At 39.1% G+C, this 19,945-nt stretch overlaps 2 protein-coding genes across 3 annotated transcripts; one reads left to right on the top strand and one right to left on the bottom strand.

Annotated features, from left to right (window-relative positions):
* Positions 1-613: 613 nt before the first annotated feature.
* Positions 614-7,701, bottom strand: depdc4 (DEP domain containing 4). 2 transcript variants are annotated; one of them, XM_085139063.1, is made up of 9 exons: positions 6,896-7,701; positions 4,206-4,626; positions 3,719-3,873; positions 3,415-3,610; positions 3,056-3,306; positions 2,661-2,803; positions 2,339-2,464; positions 2,090-2,168; positions 614-1,851 (listed from the first exon to the last, which is right to left on the bottom strand). In XM_085139063.1, exons 1-9 carry the CDS (start codon positions 6,963-6,965, stop codon positions 1,652-1,654), a joined length of 1,641 nt encoding a protein of 546 aa, XP_084995189.1. In that variant the 5' UTR covers positions 6,966-7,701; the 3' UTR covers positions 614-1,651. The 2 variants fall into 2 exon arrangements, with proteins under 2 accessions (XP_084995189.1, XP_084995188.1); XM_085139062.1 differs by lacking the exon at positions 6,896-7,701 and adding an exon at positions 5,142-5,607.
* Positions 5,933-19,325, top strand: tcp11l2 (t-complex 11, testis-specific-like 2). Its single transcript, XM_085139064.1, has 10 exons — positions 5,933-6,217; positions 8,145-8,325; positions 14,424-14,556; positions 15,303-15,423; positions 15,627-15,850; positions 16,003-16,139; positions 16,504-16,691; positions 16,847-17,028; positions 17,110-17,282; positions 17,377-19,325. The coding sequence occupies exons 2-10, from the start codon at positions 8,157-8,159 to the stop codon at positions 17,637-17,639; spliced, it is 1,590 nt and encodes a 529-aa protein (XP_084995190.1). The 5' UTR covers positions 5,933-6,217; positions 8,145-8,156; the 3' UTR covers positions 17,640-19,325.
* Positions 19,326-19,945: the final 620 nt, after the last annotated feature.

Genomic DNA, 19,945 nt, shown 5'->3' with positions numbered 1-19,945 from the left:
AAAAATATAAACCTATGAATACGAATATGCATTTTAAGGATTATTATGTAGTTAGAGGATAATTTAGGCTTCAAACGTGGTTTAAAACGACAGGAACCAATTTGTATTATGTATTTGAGAATAATAAATAATAAACCATCGATGTGTGGCGCAACCCTGTTACCAATATTCTAAAAAAAGCAGATTTCAAAAATGTTTCTTTTATAAATTCTTGACCAATAAGTCAAAGAGAGTCACCCTCATACTGAACACTCAAATATTTATTAAATTTCAGATAGGAATTAACTTAATGACAAAACATTTGCAGTAATAGTAGTGTTGAAAATCCTAATCAGAAACAGATGTGTCAAAAAATCATAATTTATATTTATCCTATTCCATTACAAAACATTGACTTCTAGTTTGCACTGTGGTACATACACTGCAACATCTAAAGTTTTAGAAAGGCTTTGTTAAACATGTTAATCTGAAACAAAATAAAATATGTTTCAGCATCATAAAGTGCATTTTTTTAGATGATTTCAGTGTTTTTGAAAATAAAATATGATAAAACGAGACCACATTTTTTATTACGACCATGTCTTCGTTACAGTGACGCTTATAATTTTTAAAGAAAAATTACATCAGTAGCATATCCAGTTAGAGTACCACACTTTTTCCAATGAGGTCATAATGTCTATCTTTCAAGTTAAAAATCCTAAAAACCTCCAATTAGAATATTTAAATTATGGCACTAAATACAGTCATTAACCATAAAATTATACATGAGGATAGTTATCCTAACACCCTTCCTGCTTTCATTTAATAATAACATTTTTTTAGAATGTTCACAGAAAAAGAAATTATTACAACAATTAGTATTTTTCTTTCAAGTACAGCTACCAAATCAAGGCCTCAAAATGGATAACATCTTTACATCTTTTTGTGATGTAGAGAAATTAATGCTTAATAAAAATGTACAGCCCCAGAAAAGCACAACACTATTCCCAAGGCCTGATGCACACTGAAAAAAAAGAGTTTAGTATTACACATCCAAATGGAGCACTTCAATCTACAAGCACAAGCTGTTCACTTAATGTTGCCTCAAAACAACCATCTGATGGCTGAGAGAATTCATTTAGTACTGAAATTTAAGTATTCCCTTTACACCCTTTTAACACTTGATTTTATCCTGCAGTAAAGCTAAACTGTAGAATGTAAAATCTGTGCCAACAATCAATTTTTTGTTTAAATTATACTTCATTTTCCATCATGACATAGATTATACAGTAAACAACAGTTTTCAAACTAGTGCAATACTTTTTACAGCAGTTGTTGACCAGATGTACTGAACTAAAATTTCATTTCCTTCAAGTTACAAGCAAATTTAAAAATAAAACTTCAGCTATCATTACCTCGTGATTCATTTGGATTTGGAAAGATTACAGCCATTGTAACATGCCATTTGAAAAGCATTTGTAGCATGTATCGATACTCTGCATACTACACATTAGAGGTGTAACCATATGCAAGTCAGTACTTCCTTGTTAGTTAGAATCATAAAATGCATTCAAGTTTAACCTTTTTTTTTTTTTTTTTTTTAAATCCTGAAACTGCGTGAATTTGTCAAGTACACCCATGAAGTCAAACCAGTCCCAGCTACTTGTGTGTTTCAGAAAGTGCTAGAAAAGTGCTGCAGGAAGACCACGGGGTGATGCTTTTCAAACTCTTTGAGCAGCCTCCTCTTCTCCTTGGCAGACATCCTCTTGCTCGAGGAAATGTCATGAAGAAGTTGTTTGAGGCTCTCCAGGGTGGTAGCCTCACGCTGGTCCTCGTATTCCTGTGGAGTCACCTGCTGGCAGAAGGTGAACGCTGCAACAAAACATGAAGAGGATTTCATGGTTTTCATGGAGGATGCACAGTGCCCGGGAACAAGTGGGGGTTTTTGTTTTGTTTTGTTTTGATTGTGGATCTGGAGCAACAGTGTTTCCAAATACAGTTAGGTACACAAAAAACTGAAGTACAGTGTATCTATACATAGTGACCGGTTATCTCATCTGATGGTGTACTGTGTGATGGTTTGCCAGAGTGTGATTAACATTGAACTTACTAGCAAATGAGTCAGGATCTTTTCCCTGCTGTACAGTCCTCAGTGTTCTCCTCACAGCTTCAATAAGGGTTGTAGGTGTCTATCATTATTGCAAGATAAGACCAGAGAGTAAAAGGAAACACTGTAACAACTATCAGGTACTTGCAGAGACATTAAAAAGTAAACTTAAGGCTGGTTGAAATCCAGACGGAAACGCATGTTTGTCTAAGAAGACTATTTCAATGTAGTTCTGAGAGCACAGAATTTTACCTTGAAGAGCTCAGAGTGATTGTCCATGAGAAAGAACACCAGAGCTTCACTCTGTGATCGAGTCAATTCATGATTCTGAACAAGAGCTCTCTGAAATGTGCGGCACACCAAGGATCTGTTATCAGTCTGAAAGGACAAAAAATTGGTTTCAATTCAATTTCATTTATGATTTTACAAGATAAAGCTACGGTACTATCAGATTATTCAGTGAAACAGCTTCAAACATGTTTAGTTATTTTCTATATGGACTATTTGCCTTTTATTATTCTATAAGAGTGCAAAAAGATGGAACTGGCAGTGTGGTTTAGAGGATGCTGCTGACCTGTTTCTGCAGACAGCAAGCATCTGAGCGAGCTGCTATCGCCATGAAGGCCAGAAGTCTTTGCAGTTCATCTCTCAGACTTGATTCCAGCAGCCGCAAACACAATTGAGATGCTTTGATGGCATCCTGTAGCTTCCCTTCATCTGGAAATTAAAAGACACAAGCAAAGTATTAACCTTCACGACTGGAAAAGTCGTGAAGGTTTTCCAGTCGTGGAAAACCTTCACGACCTTCACGAAAACCTTCTGTGGTACAGAAAAAAAACTGTACCACAGTTTTTTTTTCTGTACCACAGAAAAAAAACTGTGGTACAGATCACAGCCCTGTCACTTAATGCTCCACACCATAAATCAGAAAGCCACTATATACTTAAATTTAGCTCTTTTGGTTCTTACCCAGTAAATTCAGAACTGCAATATGTATGTCCAGGTAACGCCCTGAAATGAGTGGAGATTTTTCTTGTCCACTGTAGTATTTGGCAATGGTATCAAACAACAGCCTCTTCTTGCTTGTCATATGTTCTGCACTGGGATCCTCCAAAGATGCATTTCCACATTGCAGGCTTAGCTGTTCTCCTGCAACCACGATCAGCTGGTCGGGAAAGAGTTCCAAACAGTCTGCTGCTGCTGACAGCCACTTATCCAACCTGGAAAAAAAAGTAGGAAAGAACATACTACAGGTGTAATGGAATACATGAACAAATAGGTCCCAAGCCAAAGTGCAAAAGCCTCAAGGGATGAATCAGAGGACTGACTGGGGTAGGGGAAGGGTGTCAGACAGCTGTCGTTCCAAGCATGTGTTAGAGATAACCAGATCCTGGTTGGCCAGAGGAGCTTTGCATGTTTGGGGATAAACTCTTTCAGGAGAGGTAAGAATGCCGTCCAACACTGGCAATTCTACTAACTGCAGCAGCTGCAACACGGTTTGCTGCTTCCAAATCTGATCCGACACTATGGAAGGAAAGAACAAAATAAACAAAAGCAAAAACATTTAAGAAAAATATCTGTCCACTTGAAATTACCCCCCCTCCTTACTATACTGGCACATTTGCTCATTACCGGTTTTGGAAAGAAAGGTAGAAGATGTGGTGGTTCTGTTGAGAGCTGCAGACAAGGATGGCTGCAGATTGATGGCCCTTAGCAATCTTTCCACCCTTCTGTCTGATGATCCAACAGCAAGAGGATTGGCAATTGTTCTTAATTCATTCAGCCTCCTGAAAGAACAGGAAACATTTGGATGATAACAAACACTTTGGTTCTGTGTATATGTTTCTTTTTTCTAAATAAAAATATAAATACAAAATGTTGTAATACTTAGTATGAGTGTTGATGTTTATAATGTCTTAGCTATGAAGAAACTGAAATGAGAACATTAAGATAAATGCAAAAAATGTACTAAAAAAATCATAATACACCTATTCTGCAAAGATGAGGGTTTCAGTGTTCAAATCAGCACTTTCAGTGTTTCACATGCTTTAATACTGGGGAAAAAATGTAAATTAAGCACCAATGTAACAGAACTGAGAGGAATTTATGTAAAACTCACCTTGAGCTCCTCTTCCTTTTTATCTCCTGCTGTTCTGGGAGTATGTTTTCTGCATCAATGTTTCCCTTCATATCAGAATTCAAAAATCCTTTATATTCCAGAAAACGGTAAAGACTACAACTGCTGTCCTCAAAGGTCACTTCCTTGTCCCTACGAAACAGCTTTGTGCCTACTGGTTCAAATACCTTCGCCTCCATCAAAGCCTGACAGAGCCGAGCAGCTTTGAGACGAGAAACTTCACTTGTGCAAAATGCCACGTTCTGCATCAAGTAACTGAGAACTGCGTCCACAGCGTCTGAGCCTGTGAAACATTCAGCGTAAACACGTAAATGTCTCCTGCAGCTGCGTACTTCCACTTGAGTCTGTAGGGCTTGGATGATGTTGTGCCACAGCTGGGTGGCACCAAACGGCCCAGAGAAGCCTGTTGGTAATTAAAGAAACAGAGGTTTGAAGAAAAAGTGACTCCAGTGAGTTTAAACTAGAACTTGCCTAATTGTAGCCAAAGGTAATTGCTGGATGTTAATGACTTGTTTAAGAGTTTGAAGGATAAGGGGAGTTTGTAATATTTCCTCCATCTAATTAGACAGGGTTAGGGTTACAACTGTTGTTGTGATGTGGCGCTGTATAAATAAATTTTGAATTGAAATGAAATTAATTGAACTAGTAAGTAAAAGCTACACTGCACGTCATTATCACGGTGTTACGGTGTTAATGTACTACTAAGTACTTTACGAGACTATTTCAATTTTATACTTTATTTTATAAAACTACAGTTGAAAGTTACTTTACAAGCCCCACTGATAACGACGTGTTTGTGGTGGTAATTGCGTTTATAATTATCACTAGTTCCATCTAGCATGTGTCTTAATTGCTATGCTATGTTTGCATAACATAGCTGTAAATAAGAAACTCGTTAAAACGAAACTCGTATCTTACCATGCTGTAGATTTTCACGAAAGCTTCGAGTTTGGCTGTTCAACCTTCTAAACCGAGGAGTCAAATCGAGCGCCATCACGAAACTCTATATGTGACGTAATCACGTTCTTCTTCGTCTAAAATGAACCGACTTAACCCCGCTGCTGCCCCCAGAGGCTACAACAGCCACACGCTCAAAAGACCCCGAAAGGTTTTTGTTTTATTTGTTTTGTTTCGTTTTTAAATGAATTTTGTATAACAATGCCTAAAGTCGAATAAAAATAAAATTTTTGCAGTTTTTATATTTAAGATGTGCTGCCATTGGAAACATGCTGAAAAGACTCAATTTGTCACAAGTTAAGCATCTGGATCTTTTCTCAAGATGTCATATAACCACACAATGACCATACTGTAGTATTAATATAATAAAAACCTCCCACCTAAGACCCGTATATTTTTTAGGGGTCTTATGTTAAGGGAAATAATAGCGAGCACATGCGTCCACACTACCACACAATACTGTAAAGGTTCTGAGGTTACATCCGTAAACAAAACAACCCACGTGAACACAGACGTTTTGGAAAAGCAGGGCGGGGTGTACCATTTTTCGACAGCTTCATAAAATGAAGACCGTATTATTACATTACCCTTTTCTGAACTAAATGTCTGCATATTATTGTATCTGCTCTCTTTAAATTGCAGATTCTTTTTAAATTAATTATATTCTTTTTTTATAGACAATCCTTAGAATCGCCTTTATTTTGGCAGTTGAACACACCCGTGTGTAAAATGGTTTCGCCCGCTAGTTCTCAGAGCCAGCTGGGCTACTGAAGGACCTTTAAACAGAGGCAAACGCAAGAGGAGACAACTTTATTTTCCTCTTTTCTCGTTTTTTTCTTTTTTCTTTATTATTACTATTATTGAACACTTGAATTCCCTTTGCACAGCTCATTCATTCCAGTTGGTGCTGGTAATGCACCATTGCCAACCACCATAAATATAATCGGAACAGGACCTTTAAAAAGGACGACGGCGACTTTTCTCTTCAGAGCGGGGCTATTTCGCTGTCAGCTTCACTTTCTAGTGACTTGAATGAGGTAAACATCGCGTTTCTCGAAGACATTTGTGCTTGTGACTTAGTTTATGGTGTCTGCTGCGAAGTTACCCGTCGCTTTGTTGTGAAACAGGAAGAAGAGTACAGTATTTGACGGTTCTGACAGCATACCAGTGACAGCTGGTGTACGAAATTAATGACATTTATGACTCATATTAAGATGTAAACCAGGGGATTTAGTCAAGTAACAAAGACAATTATATAACACTGACATAGTGCTGAGTTTGACGGATGCATCAGATGTATTTTGAAGGGAGAGCGTAACGCATTATTGTTTCCGCACTTCTTTTTCTGTGGATTCTGTCATGATCAGATACAATATACTATTTGTAATGTACACGGAGTTCTTGTTTTGGTCTGCACCTCGGATCACGTGTACCCACTTCTTACGCGTGTATGGATATTTTTTTTATCCACGTTCGTAGCTGTGCAACCAAAGAGTTTCCATGTAGGGCTGAGAGACGGAGAGCTGCAACCAATAAGGAGAGTTCCCGTGGATCTAGCCCTGCCTTCCTGATTCACTGCTTTGTTTACATTATACCGCAGTCAGATCTGGACCCCAAAAGGCTGTCTTTGTTCCTGCAGAAGTTGACGTAGCAGTGTGTGTGTGTGTGTGTGTGTGTGTGTGTGTGTGTGTGTGTGTGTGTAAGAGCGACTGTACCTCTTATTCGATGACATATTCGCTCAGATATGTTTCCAAAACATCTGGGAAAATTATACAATATGTTCATTTATCTTAGATTGCATCCTTCTGGTTATAACAGGACAATGCATTTTACTCTACCTAGCATCTGAACTGCTTAAAGAGGCTTTTCATAAAGAAGCTGCAGATGACAGAGTACGCCTAATCCGTAATCAGTTTTCTGGATCACTCTGCTTTCATCCCTCTGGATAATCTGTGAAAATTGGCCTGCTGCATGGCTTTGACCTAGCTGTCAAGTCTAGCATATGATGTAATAAAAAGGCTCCCCACACCCATTTTCCTTGACCCTTGAGCTATCTTTAAACTGCAAGAGCTGCCAGGGAGTGTGCATTCATTTTTGGCAGCAGATAACTGAGCCAGAGGATAGGAACACCTATGGGTCATTCTGCCAGCACTGTATGTCTTAGGCTATATTAGAAAGGCCTGCAGGCTTAATTTAACCTGTTACAGTACTCAAGTAATGTTTAAGTGGGTTACTCTTTTTTTAACAGTGGTAAACAGTCTTTACAATAACTTTAAAAATGTGCACATCTCATCATCTTTACCTTTCTTTCCTATGTGTATTTGTGGAAAACAAACAACAGCACAGTGAGAAGTGTAACATGATCATCTTGACAGTTGCGGAGCCCTCTGTTGTCCCATGTTGTCCTGGAGACGCAACTGACATTGGATAGACAGGCACAGGCATAAAGGCTTTTGTGTAAACCTATATGGAAATGTGTTCTGTTTATGTCTAGACTTTGTATTGTGATTTAAACCCTGGTGGCAGCAAACAAACACTGAACCACACTATACACTATTATTATTTATTTTTATTTTTCAGTGACTTACGTCATGCACCATCATTGACTTTAATAATATGTTGAAAGTGTTTGCAACAAGGCAGCTTTGTCTGTTTAATGGTGCCCTCCAGCTGTTTCACTGGGTATGACTGGTGTTTTTGTTACACTCTTCCTTGGTAACAAAAACTGCAACAGTCACACACTCTATCTCACTCTCAGACGAGCTCAGGTAAAATGATGGTAAGATTGTGTCATGGAAATTTTGGTTTTCTAATGAGTATTTTGAGGTAAAGGATAGTTTATGCAGGATTTTCTCGAAAGTATCTCAGTGCTTATCATTTAAATGTCTGGATCTTCTGAACATATTGAATTAAACTCTGTGGTAGGAAATCCCTTTTAAGTTATTACTGACTTGTTATTTGCAGCTATAATCCAAAATGCCTTTAAATGATGAGCGGCCTAATTCCACATCCAGCGGTGAGGACCAAGGCAGTGATGTGGAGTCATCGTCAGAGCGCTGCGACAGCATGACATTGAACAGCGACCTGGAGTGCTCACGTGATAGCTTCACCAGTGACTCCTCCAGCAAACATTGTAGCCCATCATGTGAGTCTGTCCCCCTCCCTTTCTCACTGATCTATGCATAAGCTCACTGCATATAATCCAAGTTTGTGTTTTTTCTTTTTGATGACCCTGTCTGAGTGGTAAAAAAGAAAATAAATTACATTTAATCTGCTGTTTTGTTTGCAGTTGTTGTTAGGAGTTAATGACTGTATTTAATATAAAGGCTTGTAAGAAAGCTACCACCCTCTACACCAGGGGCATCAAAACATAAGGCCTGGCTGCCAGAATAAGCCTGACAGAGGCTGTATCCCAATTTAGGGTCTGCAGCCTTAAAGTACGCAGCCTCAACGATCCTCAAGGGCCGCGTACTTAAAGACCGCGAAGGCCGGAAGTGCGAGGCTTGTGAAATGGGACGGTCTAGCCTCCGTTGCGCTGCCCAGGTTGCCTAGCAACCATGATACTAACAGCTGGAAACGTTTCATACAGCTTTGTTTGACAGAAATGAAGGAGAAAATCTTTTGTTCATTTGTTTGTTTGTTTCTACATGAGCTTTGATCATTCTCTGTAAGATTAAGCTCAGCTATTGAACGGCGTATATTTTGAAGTAAAGGCTTTAAAACCAAGTTAGTACAAACATCACTAATGTCACATAACTTTGACGACATGTGGCCAACAGTAATGTTTTAATGTTCTTTGTTATTAAACATTTGCACATAGATAAGTGACATAATATTCAGTACTTACTTAAAGTTTACTCTTCGCTGCCCTTCATCCACCGTTTTTTTCGGCAAAATTATCCACACCCACCACCGCGCTATGCATTCTGGGATATGTTGGGCCACGAAGTCTACACCGCCAAGTCCTTAAAATTCAGGGAAATTAAGGACGCATTTGAGGGCCGCATTTCGAGCAGCCTTTGAATTGACAGCCTTCGTCGTGTCGCGGTGACGTAATCGGCCTTAAAATGCGGCCTTTAAGGCTGCAGACCCTGAATTGGGATACAACCAGAGACTCCAATCCAGATAGGCTGTCACTTGGTGTTCGCTCGCTCTGTGGTATAGTATCACTTCCTGTTCCTGCTCAAACAGAGTGGTGTTTCTGAGTAGCTTATTTGCTTAGCAGTTTAATTAACAACTTTTAAATACATTCTTTTTTCATAGTATAATCTTCACGTGCTTCATCCGAAGCACACTTTCTGTGTACTCACTACCTAATTTATAGCCAAAGTATTCACTCACTGTCTCTGTACTGTTTCGCTAGCTTAGCTCGTAGCCGACTCGTTAGCACCATGGCTACTTCACCTGTCCCTTCTGCACTTTCTTGCTCATTGTGTCAGATGTTTAGTTGCTCCTCGGCCTCCTTTAGCAGTAATGATATCTGTAACAAATGTAGCTTATTTGCAGCTCTGGAGGCCAGGATTACTGAACTGGAGACTCGGCTTCGCACCCTTCACTCTCCCTTAGCTAGCCAGGCCCCTGTAGCTGGTGCAGCCGAAGATAGCGTAGGCCCCGCTAGCTGTTCCCCGGCAGATCCCAAGCAGCTGCGGAAAGAGGGCGGCTGGGTAACGGTGAGGAGGAAGCATAGTCCTAAACAGAAGCCCCAGGTACACCACCAACCCGTTCATGTGTCTAACCGTTTTTCCCCACTCGGTGACACACCCGCTGGGGGTCAAACTCTGGTAATTGGTGATTCTGTTCTCAGACATGTGAAGCTAGAGACACCAGCAACCATAGTCAATTGTCTTCCAGGGGCCAGAGCAGGCGACATTGAAGGAAATTTAAAACTGCTGGCTAAGGGTAAACGTAAATTCAGTAAAATCATAATTCACGTCGGCAGTAATGACACCCGGTTACGCCAATCGGAGGTCACTAAAATCAATATTGAATCGGTGTGCAACTTTGCCAAAACAATGTCGGACTCTGTAGTTTTCTCTGGTCCCCTCCCCAATCAGACCAGGAGTGACATGTTTAGCCGCATGTTCTCTTTAAATTGCTGGCTGTCTGAGTGGTGTCCCAGAAATGATGTGGGCTTCATAGATAATTGGCAAACCTTCTGGAGGTAACCTGGTCTTGTTAGGAGAGATGGCATCCATCCCACTTTGGATGGAGCAGCTCTCATTTCTAGAAATATCGACAAATTTATTAAACCCCTCAAAATATGACTATCCAGAGTTGGGACCAGGAAGCAGAGTTGCAGTCTTACACGCCTCTCTGCAGCTTCTCTCCTCCTGCTACCCCCCCAAAAACCCATCTCCATAGAGACTGTGTCTGCTTCCAAAAAGACAAAAAACAAACTAAAAACCAGCAACAAACAACTTAAACATTTACAAAGAAAGAACAATACAGTATCCACATCTGAACCAAAGAGTAAAACAGTGAAATGTGGATTATTAAATATTAGGTCTCTCTCCTCCAAGTCTCTGTTAGTACATGACTTAATAATTGATCAACAAATTGATTTACTCTGCCTTACAGAAACCTGGTTGCAGCAGGATGATTATGTTAGTTTAAATGAATCAACACCCCCGAGTCATTCTAACTACCAGAAATCTCGAAGCACAGGTCGAGGGGGCGGTGTGGCAGCAATTTTTCACACCAGTCTATTAATTAATGAAAGACCAAGACAGACTTTTAATTCATTTGAAAGCCTGATGCTTAACATTGTCCACCCCAGCTGTGAAACTCAGAAACCAGTCTTACTTGTTATCATTTATCGTCCACCTGGGCCTTACACAGAGTTTCTGTCTGATTTCTCAGACTTTATATCTAATTTAGTTCTGAGCTCAGATAAAACAATTATTGTGGGTGATTTTAACATCCATGTTGATGCTAAAAATGACAGCCTCAACATGGCATTTAATCTGTTGTTAGACTCAATTGGTTTCTCTCAAAATGTAAAAGAACCCACCCACCACTTTAATCACACTCTAGATCTTGTTTTAAAATATGGCATAGAAACTGAACATTTAACAGTGTTTCCTGAAAACCCTCTCCTGTCTGATCATTTCTTGATAACATTTACATTTACAATAATTGATTACGCAGCAGTGGAGAGTGGACTTTATCAAAGTAGATGTCTTTCTGAAAGCGCTGTAACTAAGTTTAAGAATATAATCCAGCCACTGTTATCATCGTCAATGCCCTGTACCAACTCAGAACAGAGCAGCTATCTGAACGCTACCCCAACAGAGGTCGATTATCTTGTTAATAATTTCACCTCCTCACTACGTACGACTCTGGATACTGTAGCTCCAGTGAAAACTAAGGTCTCTAATCAGAAGTACCTGACCCCGTGGTATAATTCTCAAACACGTACCCTAAAGCAGATGACTCGTAATCTGGAGAGGAAATGGCGTGTCACAAATTTAGAGGATCATCATTTAGCCTGGAGAAATAGTTTGTTGCTTTATAAGAAAGCCCTCCGCAAAGCCAGAACAGCTTACTACTCATCACTGATTGAAGAAAATAAGAATAACCCCAGGTTTCTCTTCAGCACTGTAGCCAGGCTGACAAAAAGTCAGAGCTCTTTTGAGCCAACTATCCCTTTAACGTTAACTAGTGATGACTTCATGAACTTCTTCACAAATAAAATTTTTATCATTAGAGAAAAAATTACCAATAATCATCCCACAGATGTAATATTATCTACAGCTACTCTTAGTACCATTGATGTTAAGTTAGACTCTTTTTCTCCAATCGATCTTTCTGAGTTAACTTCAATAATTACTTCCTCCAAACCATCAACGTGTCTTTTAGACCCCATTCCTACAAAACTGCTCAAAGAAGTCCTGCCATTGATTAATTCTTCGATCTTATATATGATCAACCTATCTCTAATAATCGGCTATGTACCACAGGCCTTCAAGGTGGCTGCAGTTAAACCTTTACTCAAAAAGCCATCTCTAGACCCAGCAGTCTTAGCTAATTATAGGCCAATCTCCAACCTTCCTTTCATATCAAAAATCCTTGAAAGAGTAGTTGTCAAACAGCTAACAGATCATCTGCAGAGGAATGGTTTATTTGAAGAGTTTCAGTCAGGTTTCAGAGTTCATCACAGCACAGAAACAGCTTTAGTGAAGGTTACAAATGATCTTCTTATGGCCTCTGACAGTGGACTCATCTCTGTGCTTGTCCTTCTTGACCTTAGTGCAGCATTCGATACTGTTGACCATAATATCCTATTAGAGCGATTAGAACATGCTGTAGGTATTACAGGTATTGCACTGCAGTGGTTTGTATCATATCTATCTAATAGACTCCAATTTGTGCATGTAAATGGAGAGTCCTCTTCACACACTGAGGTTAATTATGGAGTTCCACAGGGTTCAGTGCTAGGACCAATTCTGTTTACATTATACATGCTTCCCCTAGGCAGCATCATTAGAAGACATAGCATACATTTTCACTGCTATGCAGATGACACCCAGCTCTATCTGTCCATGAAGCCAGATAACACACACCAATTAGTTAAACTGCAGGAATGTCTTAAAGACATAAAGACTTGGATGGCCACTAACTTTCTGCTTCTTAACTCAGATATAACTGAGGTCATTGTACTCGGCGCTGAAAAGCTTAGAAATATGGTATCTAACCAGATTCTTACTCTGGATGGCATTACCTTGGCCTCCAGTAACACTGTGAGGAACCTTGGAGTCATTTTTGACCAGGATATGTCCTTCAACGCACATATTAAACAAATATGTAAGACTGCGTTCTTCCATTTGCGCAACATCTCTAAAATTAGAAATATCCTGTCTCAGAGTGACACTGAAAAACTAGTTCATGCATTTATTACTTCCAGGCTGGACTACTGCAATTCATTATTATCAGGATGTCCAAAAAACTCACTGAAAAGCCTTCAGCTAATCCAAAATGCTGCAGCAAGAGTACTGACAGGGACTAGAAAGAGAGAGCATATTTCTCCTGTTTTGGCTTCCCTTCATTGGCTTCCTGTTAAATCCAGAATTGAATTCAAAATCCTGCTCCTCACATACAAGGTCTTAAATAATCAGGCCCCATCTTATCTTAATGACCTTGTAGTACCATATCACCCTATTAGAGCACTTCGCTCCCGCTCTGCAGGCCTACTTGTTGTTCCTAGAGTATTTAAAAGTAGAATGGGAGGGAGAGCCTTCAGTTTTCAGGACCCTCTTCTGTGGAACCAGCTTCCAGTTTGGATTCGGGAGACAGACACTATCTCTACTTTTAAGATTAGGCTTAAAACTTTCCTTTTTGCTAAAGCATATAGTTAGGGCTGGACCAGGTGACCCTGAATCCTCCCTTAGTTATGCTGCAATAGATGTAGGCTGCCGGGGGATTCCCATGATGCATTGAGTTTTTCCTTTCCAGTCACCTTTCTCGCTCACTATGTATTAACAGACCTCTCTGTATTGAATCATATCTGTTATTAACCTCTGTCTCTCTTCCACAGCATGTCTTTTATCCTGTCTTCCTTCTCTCACCCCAACCGGTCGCAGCAGATGGCCGCCCCTCCCTGAGCCTGGTTCTGCCGGAGGTTTCTTCCTGTTAAAAGGGAGTTTTTCCTTCCCACTGTCGCCAAAGTGCTTGCTCATAGGGGGTCATATGATTGTTGGGTTTTTCTCTGTATCTATGAAGCGCCTTGAGGCGACTTTTGTTGTGATTTGGCGCTATATAAATAAAATTGAATTGAATATAACAAATAACAATTGTATAAGAATCTAAGATTGAATAAGAATATCTAACATGTTCAGTTAATGAACTGAAACTTTCTATTTTGTAATTGCAGGACAGTCTGGGAAACTTTGTCTGTCATTATACATATTCATTTCTTACAGTTTAAGTCCAAAAAGTCGTACTGTTCTTTTACTATTGCATCATTCATTCTTCTTCATCATGTGGAAAATCTGAAACATGCTTATTATTATTAGACTTCTTTTTATTATATTAAGAAAAAGAAGTGTGAAATGCCAAGGATTAAATGTGTTGTTACACTTCTGTCCACTGACATAAAGACGGACTTTCACTGGTTACCTTAAGTGAGCTGTATGTATGAACGGTGTAAATGGAGTTTGACATCCGTGCTCTATACTGTCATCTTTAATAGTCAGACATGCTTTTTTTTCCCCAATTTATAAATCAGCAAATATTTGATTCCCACAGCAAGCCCACCCAAAACCCTAACACTGGACGAAGTCATGGAGTCTGCAAGAGACCTTTTCAATCTCAGCCTCTCCCATGAGATTGTTATGAACCGCAATTTCCAACTGGAGCCAAATAGCCTACCTCAGGACAGGTAAAATATGACAAAAGCCTGTGCTTACTAATGTCAAATTTTGCAATATTAATACCACACCAATACTACATTTCAGATTTTTCCATAATGAAGAACATGTTACGTATCAGGGAGAGTTGATGCTGCTTTCTGTGCTTTGTACAAACATAGAGATTTTGTAGCGTTTAAAAAACATGTTTACCTTTTTAAACATGGTTATAACCTAAAATAAATTTGAGTCTTGTTATACCAACTGTCTGTGTTTGATGATAATGTGCGCGAATTTAGAGTTAAAAAAGAAAAGGGAGATCCAAAGACTCACTGTTATTTATTCTCAAGCTCCCAGTGGGTAACACAATTTTAAGTTGACAAGTTTATCTTCAAACATCATAGCATCCTGTAACAAACACACACTTTCTGAGAAGAAGGAAAGATTTGAATTTTGTCATTGAAGACATGCTTTCATGATTTGCATCTACAGTATATTTGCAGGAACTTGTCTGGGAGTGTTTATGATTGGTGTACAACCAGAAAACACCAAATGTTGCACTACTGTTTAGTTACTTACTAAATAGTAGTGTTACTTAGTTATATCAAAAGAAAGGAAGATCCAAGAAAATCATTTTAGTTCCTTCAGAGAAAAAAAGTTAATTTACCAGCCTAATACTCTCAAGATAAGTTAATAAAATAAAACTCAAAATCAAAGTATGCTTTATAAATGGCAGTTTTACTCAGATAAATCCCCTATTATTATTTTTTTCTTTTAGTTTATTAAAGGCAGTGAGAGATAATCTTCACAAGGCCTTCTGGGATATCCTGGAGGCTGAGCTGAATGACGACCCTCCTGAATATGGACAAGCCATCAGATTAGTGGAGGAGATCAAAGAGGTCACCACATGCATTCAAATATTTTTCTGTAACATATATATATATATATATATATATATATATATATATATATATATATTTGATCTTCTAATTTGTTTCCTTTAACCTTCTGTGACTATTGTAGTTAATAAAAATTAATATTACTTAAGTATTGAGTTCTAATATTCTAAAACAACCTTAATTTCCCCCCACTTGACGAACAGATCTTATTGTCATTCCTTAATCCGGGTGCCAATCGGATGCGGACCCAGATTATGGAGGTGCTGGACATGGACCTGATTCGTCAGCAGGCTGACAACGATGCTCTAGACATCCAGGGACTTGCCTCTTACATTATCACAACCATGGGCAAGATGTGTGCACCCGTGAGGGATGAGGAAATCAAGAAGCTACGAGAGGGCACAGATAACATAGTGACGCTTTTTAAGTAAGCGCACACTTTTCAAAATATTTTAGTGCTTGCATCCAATATACATTAACAGTGACTGTATTTACTGTCTGACCTGTTCTGTTTAATAATAATATTTTTAATAATAAAAGCAAATTATTCATAGCATCTTGGTTATTTCTACACATTAGGGAAATATTCCGTGTGTTGAGCCTGATGAGAGCGGACATGGTCAACTGTACAATTGAAAACCTGAGACCTGTGCTGCAGAGGCAAAGTGTCGAATATGAGAGGGCAAAGTTTCAGAGCATCCTGGACAAAACACCCGGTGAGTGAATAGCACTACATTCTTCTTTATATATAACCTTTAGCACCCTTTTATACACACAAAAATACAGAAAATATGCCACAGTTTTATTGAGGTGTTTGTTACAGAGTCTACATTTGAGAATATTTTTTTATATTTTGTGTGTGACTTTCAGACTGAAATGAAGCAAAAACTGTCATATTGACCTCCCGGTACATCTACTTATAACAAAACAAACTCTAACTGCTCAACTCAAAACTTTAAAAAGAGAGTCCAAAGTCCAGTGGAGGATGTCACAGTGGCTATGCCATCTTTTCTTTACAGTATGTGTCAAAGTGAAAAACTAAAACCCTGCTAGACTTGCGCTAATATGAAACTTTCTCAGGTGCTTTAGACCACACTACCTCCTGGATCAAGTCTGCACTGGAGGAGCTGCAGTCATCCATCGCCCCTACAGAACAGACGAATGGTCCTGGAAAAGGACAACCAGTGGTGCCTGGGCCATTTCAAGTTCTCAACGCTGCCTTCATTCGCATCCTCACATGGGACTACTCCAAGAGCCCACCGCCTGAGGTAGTGTGTTGTAAATGTAGTTAAGAGAAGGATCTTATGTTTATGTCAGCTTCTCTCCTCGTTATTTTAAAAAAATATTTACATAGCTGAGAGATTAGAGATTTTACAGACAATTTGTGCTTTGGAGATTTTATTGGTGCAATCTTCTCCATTAGACGTGGATGACAGATGAGATCCGTCTCCAAGAGATTCAGTGGCAGCTTCAGCAATGTCAGGCTGTGAATGAGGTGCTGCTCATTGTCTACAGCACAATTGGGGGGCCTATCCAGGGTCTACCATCCTTGTCTGACCGCCTGAAGAGGATGATCAGTGTGCTGCTGGATGGGATGCACAGATCGTCAGTACCTTTGTGTCAGACTATTTTCAGACATATCTGTCTCAAACTCCATCTTAAACTGATTTTTTTTTATACCTATAGGGACTTTAACCTAGAAGAGTCACTAGAGGGCATCAGTGCTCAGATCTGCTCTGAGCTTAACAAGTCTTTAACAGAGAGGAGCTACCCTGCACTGACACCAGCGCTGCAGGGCACCCTCACAGGCCAGATTTGCAACATTACCCAAAAGGACAATCCCATCCGAACCCTAGTTGGTAAGAGAGAATAAGCTGAAAGACTAACTTCTTAAAAAAATTTAGTTGAGAAATTGATGTAATTGACTAAACGCTTGCTGTGGTTTTTCTGCAGAGGACCGTGTGCAGCAGTACTTCATGGCACTCATTTCTGACCCAAAACCTCAGTCCAAAATTGAACAAGTACCAGCTGGTTTGACTGCTATCAAGCCTGAACTAGCAATAATTGGGGCAAAGTTCATCTCCCTGGTCAACTACAACAAGACAGTCTATGGACCTTTCTATGCTGACATCCTGAGGAAGCTGATGTTCAGCAACAGCCAACCAGCAGCAAACCCTCCTCAGAACACAGCTCAGGACTCTGTCACCCACAATTAAAATGAAAATATCATGCAGTTGAAGAATACTGTTTTTCTACTAGACATAGGTAAAGCAAAGGAGGTGGGGAGTATCTGTGTCGACTACAATGTATTTGAGCAGTAACAAGCTGGTTGTTAATACACAAAGAAAACAAGAAAAAGTCGAAGCTATAGGAGGAGGAAGAGAAAGATTTTCAGTAATGGGATGTCAATGCATGGAGTGAAAGAAAAAAAGAGAAGAGGAAAGTGGGTCATTGTGTCATGCAGGTTCTGCAGCTGTGGTTTTGTCATTACATTTGGCAGTAAAAGCACAGCAGTGTATTTATCACATGCTCAGCTTTAAATGTGACTCCTTACTTTGCGAAAATGCTCAAACATATTTTTCAGCAATATTTGGACAGTAACACAGTCGTTATAATTTTACCTCAGTACCCAATCAGTTTAATTTTATTTTCATTATTTGATTTTTTAAAAAGTGCTGACCTAAGCCGAGCTTCTATTCAATGGCTTGAACAAAAATATAGTGTTACTATATTAAATAGCCATATACTTAACAATTAATCCAGCTGCTTATGTCCTTGGTCACTAAAGCAATAAACACTAGTGACCCAGTGCCATTGGACTGCCTCCACCATGTTTTACGGATATAATAAACTTTGGAAAATGAGTTGTTCCAAACGTTGTCCACAGGTTGACTTCAGGTTCAGCTGTCCAAAAAATACTTATTATATGTATTACCAAGCTAAATTCCTGAACCCTTTCTGCAGTTTAGACGTAAAAGTTCCGTAAATCCTCACTTGAAGCCCAGTAAACAGCAAAAATAACAAATACCTTGTCAGTGCTTCCCTGTGAACATTTAGGACTTCAAACCAGAAAACCAGTATTAGCTACAATAATCCATTTCTGTACCTAATGTTGACACCCCCTATTTTATCATTGTGTCTGTAGTCAAACTCCTTGAATTTTGGAGGCAGTATATAAGAACAGAAGGGCATTTTAATATGTATAATGCATACAGCAAGCTTTATAAAACATAGATGGAGAGATTTATATAGAAAAGTAGCAGAGTAGAATTTCAGATTCTTTACATATAATGTTATCACCGTTAAGTACTAAGGTAACAATATAACTGTTAACTACAGAAAAACTGACAATAAGAAGTGCCACACTTGAAGATAATGCAAAACAAGAGCCCTTTTCCTTGGATTTATTAGTTTAGTTGTTGTCTCTTACCTTTTTATCAGCCAGAAAATGAAACTGTTTGTATCATTTTTAATCCACACTTAGCTTTGACCTCTGAAAGAAAGTAATGTCAGTTGTCTGCATGAGTTTCTTTGTGTTGGTATTTGTGCATTTTAGTTGTTGCTTGAGTAATTTGTTGGGGTATTTGTTGCTTGTTGTATGTTCTGTAATTTTATTTGTTAGCTGCCAGTGGAATATTAGTTATGTTGATTGGTTATATTGTTATTTGCTTGTTACATTTTAACGTGCTGTTTTGTTTACAGTACATTTGCGCTGGATGTAAGAACACAATTGTGAGATGAAAGGTGCTGAACACAGAAATGAATTTTGTCTCGAAAAGTTTCCAGCGGACATTTGTTTGCAGAAAGAAAAACATATGTAGTTTTACATCAGTTTACATAAGAACATGGAGAGTTTTGTTTCCCTCTGTAACAATGTTAATATAATAAAACAACAAAATTGAGCATGTGGTGTTTATTTAATGATTAGACCTTATATACAGGGTGGGCCATTTATATGGATACACCGTAATAACATGGGAATGGTTGGTGATATTAAAGTCCTGTTTGTGGCACATTAGTATATGTGAGGGGGCAAACTCCTCAAGATGGGTGGTGACCATGGTGGCCATTTAGAAGTCAGCCATCTTGGATACAACTTTTGTTTTTTCAATAGGAAGAGGGCCATGTTACACATCAAACTTAATGGTAATGTCACAAGAAAAGGTGTGCTAGGTTGTGCTAGGTTTCAACATAACTTTATTCTTTCATGAGTTATTTACAAGTTTTTGACCACTTATAAAATATGTTCAATGTGCTGCCCATTGTGTTGGATTGTCAATGCAACCCTCTTCTCCCTCTCTTCACACACTGATAGCAACACCACAGGAGAAATGCCAGCACAGGCATCCAGTATCCGTAGTTTCAGGTACTGCACATCTCGTATCTTCACACCATAGACAATTGCCTTCAGATGACCCCAAAGATAAAAGTCAAAGGGGGTCAGATCGGGAGACCTTGGGGGCCATTCAACTGGCCCACGGCGACCAATCCACTTTCCAGGAAACTGTTCATCTAGGAATGC

This window comes from Neolamprologus multifasciatus, chromosome 17 (genome assembly GCF_963576455.1).
Source record: "Neolamprologus multifasciatus chromosome 17, fNeoMul1.2, whole genome shotgun sequence".
Lineage (NCBI taxonomy): Eukaryota > Metazoa > Chordata > Actinopteri > Cichliformes > Cichlidae > Neolamprologus > Neolamprologus multifasciatus.
Note: the sequence above shows the minus strand (reverse complement) of the source record. Positions and strands in the feature narration are given on the sequence as shown.